Raw genomic sequence first — 11,561 nt, 5'->3', positions numbered from 1 at the left:
TCAACCATCCCAACTCGTATTACCTCGCCGGAAATGTTGCCCAGTCGGCCGTGCACGGCTAAAGGGGCGACTAGTGTATCGTAGTTTTCATGTTTAGATATTAATGGGCGGTCGCAGTACCTTTGAACGCTCTTGTCTGGGGAGTCTGTTAATACGCCACACATTTCTCTGCGTAACAGACACACCGTTACCAGAGGAGAAATAGAGGGCGTTACAGACTGTAAAGGTGAGGAGCTCTGAGGTAGATTCTGTATCAGAGTCTTTGGGGTTGTCTGTGAGGTAGGCCAGACCTGCGTGGTGCCAGCGACGGCGGCCCATCACCCACGACCCCTGGTGAAACTCTTCGGTGTGTTGTTTTGAGCTCAGGGTCCACCCCCACGCCCCCTGGTAGATGGCGCTATTCGGCTTCCCTCGGAAGTTAAATGTCCCGTCCGGCTGCGTTCTGAGGGTGTAGTGGCGGTCAAAGCCTGTGATGTAGCCGAAGAGGGTGTACGTCAGGCCCTCAGGAACCAGGCAGAGTGCACAGTCCAGCTCACTGAGGCAGGGCAGCTGTCCTGTCCCGCCCCCCGCCAGCAGCACGGGGCAGAGAGCATCGGGGCCAACATCCAATTCTTCACTACTACGCGCCCAGGTTAAATACTCTCCTGTGCAGCAGTTGCGCGCCGCCACCGTATCATCAACCCTAGTCGGGAGGTCTCCTCCAAGGCTCCGACACAACCGTAGAAACGCCTGGTAGCCTCCAGGCCCCTGAAGCCTCACCGTCCGTGGGGGTGCCCACAAGCAGGGGTCCTCCGGCAGCTCCTCCTCCAGGGTCAGGGAATAGTCTTTCAAAAGCCAAGAATGGTCCAGGGGGTGAGTGAGGACATTCCGGGCCACTAAAGCAGAACAGTCAGCAGAAATTCTCAACCATCCCTCCTCCTCCTCCACCTTCCCCGTCAGCAGGGTGAGCCCGGTGACCATGCCGGTAAAGTAGTGACTAAGGCACACATTCATGTCGTGCCACCCCTGCCATCCTCTCACCCTGCCGTCGACAGGGATGTCATGGCGGCGGCCGTGCATGGACGCCCACACCTGAGGAGAAGAAAGACGGCACCCATTACTCGCCTGTCCCTTACCCCCGACCACCCGTCCCTCATTCTCCATTCCCCGTCCCTCACTCCCCCAGTACCTGACTCTTCCTCCTTTATTCTCTCATCAGCTGTCTTTAACTCCATCATTCCCTCTCCGTCCCTCCCTCCCTCCTTTGCTCCCCTGTAAACCTGAGAGCCAAGATAATAATGCTAATAATAATGCTAATAATAATAATAGCAACAACAACATAAAGGATTTACCTTATACAACCATGAATCCTGCTCATCCTCCTCTGTGGGCGTGGCATGGGTGACGGACAGCCCCACACACACACTGTTCCACGCTTCAGGCCTCAGCGTAGCGTTCAGCTTAGTCACCAGGTGTCCATTAGCCACAACGAGTGCGAAAGAGTCGTCAATACCTGTTGAAAGGTGATACTGTAGTTATGTAATTCTCATTTGAACAGTTGTGACAGGCAGCCTAATGGGAGGGACAGACGAGTAGATGGACAGACAGACGGACACTCACAAAAAATAATAGTAATAATAATAATGAGTAAATACATTGATAACACACACACACACACACACACACACACACACACACACACACACACGCACACACATACACACACAACCCTCCCTACTCACCTGCCTTCACAGTAGTACGACGGAAGAAAAGATTGAGAAAATACTTTGCTCAATAATTCCTCAGTCACGATGGGTTCGGTAAGGTTTCGACAAGTTAAAGAAACCTCTGATTGCCATCCCAGCACCAGCACCACCGCCGCCTCGCCTGTGAGGGAATATGAGGCGAGAGGTGAAAGGGAAGGGAAGGCAATGCCGGTGTGCAGGTAATCGTCAAGCAAGGAGAGAAAGGAAATTCTGTAACGCCCGAATTATCTCTTTACTACACTCCCACACGACCTCTGCGTGTAACGAAACACACGATAAATTAATCCAGACAAGGAGAGGTTTTGCCCGCGACCATAGCAGACGGGAGAGCCACTCCTTAACCAGTCGGCCAAAGAGGTACCCTCGCAGAGTGAGTTATGGGAGGCTGGAACATCAGGCAGGTCAGCTGCACTACAGCTTGACTAGTGATAGAGAATACAAACTATGTGAAAACAAACATTACCTAAACTTATACAAAAAGAAAGAATGGAAAATAGAGAAAGGCGAAAAGAAAAGAAAAAAGATTATTGATGATAAGTAAAAAAAAGTTAAACAAGTGGGTAGGCGGTGGCTGAACAGATAGCAAGACAGCCCCGCGTTCAGGAGGACGCGAGTTCAATCCCCGACCGGTGCCACCAAGCTGGGATTTTTCAGCAGCCGCCGAGTGGCTTAAAACTACCCACATGCTGTCCAAAAGACCACTTATCAACCCGGACTCTAGATTCTAGGATTAAAGATGAGCTCCGGGAGGGCAACATGAGCCAATGTAAGATGGCGCCACTATAAACACTCGCCTGCGCCAGAACGGGCTGGGCCGACCATCAGGACCCACCGGGAAGAAGCCTTGGACCGACCATCAGGATCCACCGGGAAGAAGCCTACCGGCGCAATAGGCCAAGACGTAAAAAAAAAAAAAAAAGTGTGTGTGTGTGTGTGCAAGATACGTAGGTGACTCCTCGTGGCCGAAGTCGCTGGAATTCGGGTGATTGGTGATCCGGACCAAGGTAAATAGTATTTTCTTTACCTTGATCCGGACAGCGTGTGAGTGATCTTCCGCCACTCGGCGATGCCTGAAAATAGTAAACGTGCAGTGGGACTTGAGCCCGGGTCCTCGGGATCACTATGTCCGCCCGCTGATCACACGGCCACCGCCTTCCAATGATAGAAACAGAAGAAGTAAGACGCGTAAAGGAAGGCGGAAGAGAGGGACATTTTACCTGAAGGAATCACAACCTCGAGGAGGAGGAGGAGGCGGAGGAGGCTGCCCCATAGTTGAGGACACACTAGTGGCCCCGACGCCCTCGCCATGGCTTCAACTGTCGCTCACTGACACTGCCTGCCACGCCTGTCCTGGCCTCACCTGGGCCACCAGTCACCGTCACGACGACTCGCGCACCTCTGCCGTGCACCTCTGGACCGGAGGTTCTGGATCTGGATCTGGATGCATATTGCGCAGGGCACCCATACAGGTGCATAACACGCATATTTGTGTTGGCTGTTGGGGGGGACGGGGGAGCCGGGTGTGCAGGGGAGGGAAGTGAATCAAGTGTAATTGTTAGTGTTGGTGTGTTGTGGTGACAAGTGAGTGTGTATTTGTTTTCGGAATGAGTCTATTGTACCGCAGTGTAAAATCTGTTGAGGGAGGCTGTTCCAGTCACGTATGGTGCGTGGAAAGTATGAGTGCTTGTATGCATCAGTGTTAGTGTGATATGTTTGGTATTTATGGATGTGTGTGTTACGAGTACGTTGACGGTTTGTGTTGTGTATGTATGTGGGTCAATTTCAATGTGAGTGTTTGTGATCTTGTACATAATAATAATAATAATAATAATAATAATAATAATAATAATAATAATAATAATAGGTTTATTAATGTAAGGCAGCCGTCAGGCTGAAAATATACATATAAAAATACAAGAAACTAATAGTAAATAGGCTACACCAGAGGGAGGGAGAGGGTGGGGGGTGGTTTGGGAGAGCTAAAAATAGAGACATAAGGGAGAGGGAGGGTGGTGTGAAGGGGGCACTTAGAGGGGTAGCGGCGAGGTGCTAAACTCCACCGCGGCCCTTTGGGTATGACTGTCACTGGGCATTGTTTATCATCCGCACCATCGCGGGCACTGCGCTACGTTTGTAACGGTCGGTTCGCGGCGCTCTGAAGGGGCTGAGTTTGTTGTGGTGTCTGGTGAAGCGGGTGGGAGGAGGCGCGTCGGGTGGAAGAAGGTGGCGATGGCGAGGATGGTGAAGCAGGGAGATTCCGAATTTTCTGAGGGCGTCCTGGTGCCTGTCAGAGAGCCTCGGGAGACTCAGGGTGGCCAGGGCATTGTCGTAGGTGCGGTAGTCAGGGCCTAAAATGACCTTGAATGCTCTCTTTTGAACCCTCTCAAGCTGCTGTTGTTGGGTGAGGGTAAGGGACGACGACCACGCCGGGGAGGCATACATTAGCTTTGGCAATATGAATGATGAATAAATACTGCACAGCTCAGCAGCCGGTGCCCCCAGCGTTCTGAGTCTACGCAGCATGTACAGCTTGTAGGAGGCTGCTCTGACGGTGTTGGAGACGTGGAGCTTCCAGTTGAGCTGGTAGTCCACAGTGATGCCTAGTAGTTTGGTGGACTGGACGACCTGGAGGTGGTGTGAGCCAATAGACAGCAGCGGAGGTGGCACATCTCTCTTGGACGTGCAAACGTGCATCACCATGGTCTTGGTGTGGTTGATAGTGGCACTGCTGTCAATCGTCCATGCCTGAAGGTTGTCGAGCGACGCTTGAAGAGGTGCATAGTCAGGATCCCTGTTGTTGACGGGGACGCCCAAGGTGCTGTCGTCAACATATTTCCAGCGATGCGGTGTGTCCATAAGGGCGTTGTTAATGAGCACCAAGAAGCAAAGCGGACCCATTTTGATGCCTTGCGGGACGCCACACGTCAGCTCAAGAGGAGTGGAGACCGAGCCCTGGGAGCGAACTATTTGCTGGCGTGCGCTGAGGAAATCAGTCAGCCACGGTATTAAATTAGGGTGAAGCCCCAGCTCAATGGCCTTAGTAATGACATCAGTGTGGTCTACAAGGTCAAAAGCTTTCCTGAAGTCGACAAAAGCAAGGGCAAGGGAGGTGTCTCGTTTGTCCAGGTGGCTGTGTATGAAATCTAGAAAGCTGACCAGGCAATGAGTGGTGGAGGAGTGCTTCATGTTGCCAAATTGTTGGATGTCTATGAGGCTACTAATATCATCATAAGCCCAGTTAAAAATAAAATCTTCACAAATGAGGCTGGGAATGGGCGTGATGGCGATTGGCCTTAGGTCATTAAGGGACTGTGGGCTTGAAATTTTGGGGATGGGGGTGACAAAGGAAGTTTTCCAGTCGCTAGGGCAAGTGTTTTGTTCAAGTGAAGCATTTATTATGGAGCAAATGGGGGTGGCAAGTTCAGGGGCAAATTCCTAGTAGATTTTGATTGGGAGGTCAGTGGGCGTGGTAGCTCTGTGGGTTCTTAATTTCTTTAATTTATTGAAAACGTCAACCTCCTGGACGGAGAGGGGTGGAGAGAGGGATGGTAGGTAAGCGGGGAGGGCGGTGAGATCAAGTTTTGGGAGGCTTTGACAGATACCCGCGAAATGGGTATTTATCTTCTCGGCCGCCCGGTCAGGTGATAAATGTGAAGTGCATGGGAGGGAGGGTGAATGTTTGCCGAGTCCACAAAGAGACCTGACCTTGTGATACCACTGTCTGTTGTTGGCCTGTTTAAGATGGTGTATTTTTTCAGGATAATAGTTTGCTCTGGCGGTTTTGATCTCCCTGATGACTCTGTTCCTGAGCTGTCTGTAGCGGGCTGGGTCTGTGTTGTGGGCCCTGTTTCTCTGCGAGATGAGCCTCTTGACGGTGGGGTTGATCCAGGGGGCGTCAGATGGATGGACTGGGAACGTCTTGATGGGGAAGCAGGTGTGATAGGCGCTGGTAATAGTGTGCTGGTATTGCTCCCATTTGTGGTTGACGTCTGGCTCATTTGTCACTTCAGTCCAGGGGTGCTGCGTAATCCACTGCCCGAACCGTCTGATTGCCGAGTCAGTCAGAGGCCTGAATGACCTGGCGGAGGATGACTGAGGCAGTGAGGTGGTGTGAGCCGATTCCCACAGGACTGACAGGTGTCCCCTGCGTCCCATGTGGGGGAGAGGCTGGGGGGGTGAGTACTGCTGGCTCAGGTCGGTCATGATGAGGTCGAGAGTAGCTTGTTGGTGGGTGGGGAAATTAACGACCTGAGTGAGATTCAGTTGGTGCATCGTGTCGTTGACGTCCAGGCGGTTAAAATCCCCACATATGACCAATTTTGCAGAGGGGAATCTCACTCGAAGCGCGTCAGCTGTGTCGATAATGTGGTCAACCAGCAGCTGTGCAGTGGGCGCGCGGGGGGGGGGGGGGGGATATGCCACACAGTAGATGATGGAGGCAGTGTGGCGAGGATGGCGGGCGGGTGTGACCCTCACCCACAGGGCCTCCACTCCCTCGGGGGTGTCGACCTGAAGGTGTGAAGGAGTGAGGTCGGAGCGCCAATACAGGGCCACTCCCCCTCCCCTCCTATTAGTCCTGAGATGGTGAAATAGTTCATAGTCATCGATGTTTCAGATCTCTGGAACTATTTGCCACGCGTCCGTGATGGCCACCACACCAGCGCCAGTGGACCTGACCGTCACCATTAGTTCCTCGATCTTGTTGCTAAGGGAGGTCACATTGGAGAGGAGTAAAGAGGGCAGACTATACCACGCTCGCGGCACCTCGAAATGTTTGTACTCCTTCTCCGCCACTGGTTTGTTCTGATTCACTCTCGTAACGATGACAGGGATGTTTCTCGCCACTCGTCTGCCTCTCCTTCTGCTTCGATTGCGGAAGAGTTTGGTGTTTTTCAGGCGTGTAATAACGTCCGGCGGAGGGTGGCCGCTCCCTCGCCATAGTTTAAGCAAGTCACAAGGGCGGTAGCGATGGGTGGCTGGGGCGCACATTATTCAACACTGGCAGCTGCAGCACGCACGCACGAACACACGTATGTCACTCGCAGATGTACAGGATGGTCACTGTTTCGTACGTACACTGTTCAGCTTTAGCAGGTGTGGTCCTTGTTAGTGGAGTGATGAGGGCTTACAGCTACGGAAGGAGTGAAGGGGGAAAAGGGGCCAACAGACTGACCCCGGGCTGCTGCGAGAGCGCCGAGCCGTGTCTTGACCGTGTGAGGTCAGGGACACAAGTGTAAGTGTGTGTGCTTGTCTGTGTATGTGAGGATGTTCCATGTTTATCTGTTGTTTGATCCGTGTTGTGATGCCAGGCGTTCGAGTGTAATTGTTTGTAATGAACCTAGCCGCCTTGGTGTTGATTTGTTCTTACCTATCAATGTTTCTGTGTGTGTGAGGATCCCACACCATGGAGCAGTATTCCAGTGTTGGTCTCACAAGTGTGTCATAAGCTATGTGATTAATGTCAGAGTGTGCAGTTAAGTAAATTCCTCCTCAGGAACCCCAGTGGTCTATTGGCTGTGGCACTGATATGGTCTATGTGAGTGTTGAATTTCAAGTTAGTTGAGAAATGGATACCAAGGTAGTTGTGTGTGTGGACTGATTCTAAATCTGAATCATTGAGAGTGTAAGTGTGACGGATGGGGTTGTGAGCTCTGGTGAATCTTAATAGTTTGCATTTATCTGGTCGGAAGTGCATCTGCCAAGTGCGCTCCCACCGCTCGAGGGCGTCCAAGTCGTTTTGTAGTAGTCTGCAGTCGTCACTAGTCTTTACTGCTCTAAACAGTAAACTATCGTCGGCAAATAGTCTAGTAGAAGAATTAGGCGTTGACAGTGGAAGATCGTTAATGTACAGGAGGAGAAGAAGGGGGCCTAGAACGGTGCCTTGTGGGACACCTGAAGAAACAGGGACAGTGTCAGATGAAGATCCGCCAAGAAGAACACGCTGAGTCCTGTTAGTAAGAAATGCAGTGATCCAGTGAAGAATAGGTCCGGATATACCGTAGTATTTCAATTTTAATGTCAGTCTTTTGTGCGGAACTTTGTCGAAGGCTTTGGCAAAATCTAAAACAATAGTGTCAACTTGTTTAATGTCACGTCGGTCAAGTAGCCTCGTAATGTCGTGATATGCAGTAATGAGTTGCGATTCACATGAGCGTTTAGATCGAAAGCCGTGTTGTGAGTCAGTAAGGATGTTGTTTGTGTCAAGGTGATTCATTATGTGTTTGTGTATTATGTGTTTGAAAATTTTACATGGAATCGATGTTAGTGAGATGGGGCGATAATTGGCGGGGTCATTTCTGTCACCTGTCTTAAAAAAAGGATTAATATTCACCAAAAGCCATTCAGAGGGTAATGAAGTGGATGATAATGACTGGGTGAACATGGCCTGAAGGATGGGGGCAAGGATGGGGGCAAAGGTTCACACACTGCGTTGCACACAGGGGACGTGAGTGAACGAAACAAAAAGATAAAATATGACAGTACCGGGCCAATGAAATTCTGAATTATTGTACGAACTCAAAGATAATTACCGGAACGTTAAGTAAGGGGCGAGGAAGGTAAAGGAAGGTGATCGGTGTACCTGTGGGGCACACTCGTACATACTGAGTGGACGTACACAAAAATAAAGCTTACACAGGTGCACTCACACAGCATGGACATACGAATACACACACGCTGAGTCATGAGAATACACAGGTACACCGATTACCTTCCCTTACCTGCCTCGGCCTCTTACTTAGCGCCCCAGTAATTATATCTGAGATCGTAAAATACTTCATAATTTCACTGACCCAGTGCTGTCATCTTTTATCATTTTTGTTTGGTTCCATTTTCTGTTCCTTCTTCGTCTGTGTGTTGCATGTTGTTATGTTTTCATTATCTTTTCCCAGCGTATCCGGCAGCGTCCTCCTAATACTCCAATTACCTAGATAGCGAAAGGCGGCGCAAGAGATGAATATGGAACAGGTGCAGAGTAGGTAACAAGACCTTGATCAACATGACCTCCAGGTGTACTCACGCCCACTCCTCACCTCACCCACGTCCCCCGTCGGCCGCCTTTCACGCGGGTCACAAATGAAGCTCCTTCGTGGAGTGCTTGATGCTTCACTCGCGCGACAAACTCACCTTCAGTCCTCAGTTCACAGTCAGCTCTCATCTTCGCTTCCCTTACCAGTGCACCTCCTTGCAATAACACTGTTTTCTATAAATATCTGAGCAACTCTAAACTCTATTACTTTTCCGACGGTTTCTGAGCCCTTGTCTCCCTTGGCGGCAGCAACGAGGCTCACACAGCGGTGCGCGGCTCGGTCACGGGCTGCAGCCTTTCGCTGGACGCAAGGCACCAGCTATTTCTGCAGCAGGCCGGCCCGTCAGCCCACCCAGCAGGCCGACCCGTCAGCCCACCCAGCAGGCCGGCCCGTCAGCCCACCCAGCAGGCCGGCCCGTCAGCCCACCCAGCAGGCCGGCCCGTCAGCCCACCCAGCAGGCCGGCCCGTCAGCCCACCCAGCAGGCCGGCCCGTCAGTCCACCCAGCAGGCCGGCCCGTCAACCCACCCACCAGGCCGGCCCGTCAGCCCACCCAGCAGGCCGGCCCGGCAGCCCCCCCAGCAGGCCGGCCCGTCAGCCCCCCCAGCAGGCCGACCCGTCAGCCCACCCAGCAGGCCGGCCCGTCAGCCCACCCAGCAGGCCGGCCCGTCAGCCCACCCAGCAGGCCGGCCCGTCAACCCACCCACCAGGCCGGCCCGTCAGCCCACCCAGCAGGCCGCAAGACTCGCCGCCACCGTCGGCCACAAAGCTCTCCAACACCCATCACAAACTTTAACTAGTATTCGCTTTCACCTGGTAGCATCGAAGGGCCAAATTTGTGGCTTTACCGTGTAGCAGCGACTGGCCAAATTTGTGCCATGATATAAACCCCCCAAAACAGATGATGCATAAACTGATCAGAAATGATTTGATATATATTATGAAATGGTTTGCGTGAGTGATGATTTTTTCTCATTTTTCTCGCTTAGAGGGACCATTAAGAAACATTATCCCCGCTGCTACCTTGTTATTTAATGCTCAGTTTTTTTGTTTTTGTTTTTTATTTTGTTTACTCAGTCAGTTCATCGTTTCGTTCATCTGTTCATTAATTTGTACATGGTTTGGTGTGTGTAGTGCTCGTGAGACCGTCTCCATGATGTCTCACCTCGCCCCGCCCCGCACCCCCTTTAATTGTCGCCCCACGCATTCGTTAAGATAAAGACGATTTTTCTGCCCTGCAATTTCCCTTGTAATGGCGGATGATCTTCGTACAGAGAGCATAAGTGTTGTACACCAAAGGGCATCTTGAGAAGGAGGGGAAGGAAACATGGAAACATGAACTAGCAGGCAGCAGAAAGCCTGTTGGCTCATCACTAGGCTGCCTGCGTTCAGTGATTTAATCAATCCGTTTGCCATAGGAGTGGCTTGCAGGGAAGGATTAAAGCACTTGTGTATCTACTCTTGGGAACGTTCAGTTCACTCCCGATGCAGCAAAGTGGCGATCAATGCGTTTCTTGAAGGAGTTGATGGTCTCTGCGCTAACCACTTCTGCAGGAAGGCTGTTCCAGTGGCGAACAACTCTATTGAAGAAATAACTCCTGCCGATGTTGGTATTGCATCGCTTTGCTTGAATTGATTTTCCGTTGTTTCTTGTTCTCAGGTTGGTTTGTAGCGTGAAGAGTTTGGAGTGATCAACGTTGCTGAGCTTGTTCATGTACTTAAAGACTTGTATCATGTCTCCCCGCAGGCGTCTCTTTTCCAACGTGAAGAGGTTGAGTCACTCGAGTCGCTCTTCATAGGGCTTCGTCCTCAGTGATGGTATCATCTTCGTGACGCGGCGCTGTACTCTCTCAAGTAATTCAATGTCTTTCCTGTAATTAGGAGACCAGAATTGCACGGCGTATTCCAGGTGGGGCCTTACCAGCGAATTATACAAGGATAACGTAACTCCCGGCGTCTTGTATTCGAAGTTCCTCGCTATGAACCCAAGCATTGTATTGGCTTTCTTACAGGCGGACTTGCAGTGTTTTGTTTGTTTCAAGTCACTGCTGATGGTGATCCCGAGGTCTCTTCCTCTTGCACAACATGTAGTGGTTTGCCACCCATGTGGTATGTGTGGTTGCTGTTTCTGGATCCGATATGCATTACTTTACATTTGGTAGTGTTGAAGGACATCTGCCATTTTTCAGACCACCGAGTGATCTGGTCCAGGTCTCTCTGGATAATTTCGCAGTCTGCCGTTGTGAGGGCCTTCCCACCCACCTTTGTGTCGTCGGCAAATTTTGAAAGATTGGATTTCAATCCTAGTTCTAGGTCATTGTTATATTATGATGAAAAGTATGGGTCCCAGCACTGACCCCTGTGGCACTCCACTTGTGACCGGGAGCCACTCGGAGGCCTGTCCGTTGAGTACAACTCGTTGTTTTCTTCCAGTGAGCCAGTCCTTGATCCACGCTGTCAGATTGCCGGTTAATCCCGCCGACTTGAGTTTCTTGAGGAGTCTTTCGTGTGGCACTTTGTCAAAGGCTTTCTGAAAGTCTAGATATATAACATCGCTGGGAGCGAGGAAGCAGGAGGAGCAGGAAGAGGAGGAGGAGGAGGAGAAGGAGGAGGAGGAGGAATATCAGCAGGAAGAGGAGCAGGAGCAGGAAAAGGAGCAGGGGCAGGAAGAGGAAAGGAGGAGGAGGGGGAGGAGGAGGAGGAATAATAATAGTAATAATAATAATAATAATAATAATAATAATAATAATAATAATAATAATAATAATAATAATAGGAATAAGAATAAGA

At 50.9% G+C, this 11,561-nt stretch overlaps 1 protein-coding gene across 1 annotated transcript; it reads left to right on the top strand.

Annotated features, from left to right (window-relative positions):
- Window positions 1–6,197: 6,197 nt before the first annotated feature.
- LOC127005269 (transcriptional regulatory protein AlgP-like) lies at window positions 6,198–9,571 on the top strand. The gene is made up of 3 exons (XM_050874062.1): window positions 6,198–6,260; window positions 6,361–6,475; window positions 9,000–9,571. Exons 1-3 carry the CDS (start codon window positions 6,198–6,200, stop codon window positions 9,569–9,571), a joined length of 750 nt encoding a protein of 249 aa, XP_050730019.1.
- The last annotated feature ends 1,990 nt before the right edge of the window (window positions 9,572–11,561 follow it).

The sequence above is a fragment of the Eriocheir sinensis genome, chromosome 29 (assembly GCF_024679095.1).
Source record: "Eriocheir sinensis breed Jianghai 21 chromosome 29, ASM2467909v1, whole genome shotgun sequence".
NCBI lineage: Eukaryota > Metazoa > Arthropoda > Malacostraca > Decapoda > Varunidae > Eriocheir > Eriocheir sinensis.
This window is presented reverse-complemented; position numbering and strand designations above follow the sequence as displayed.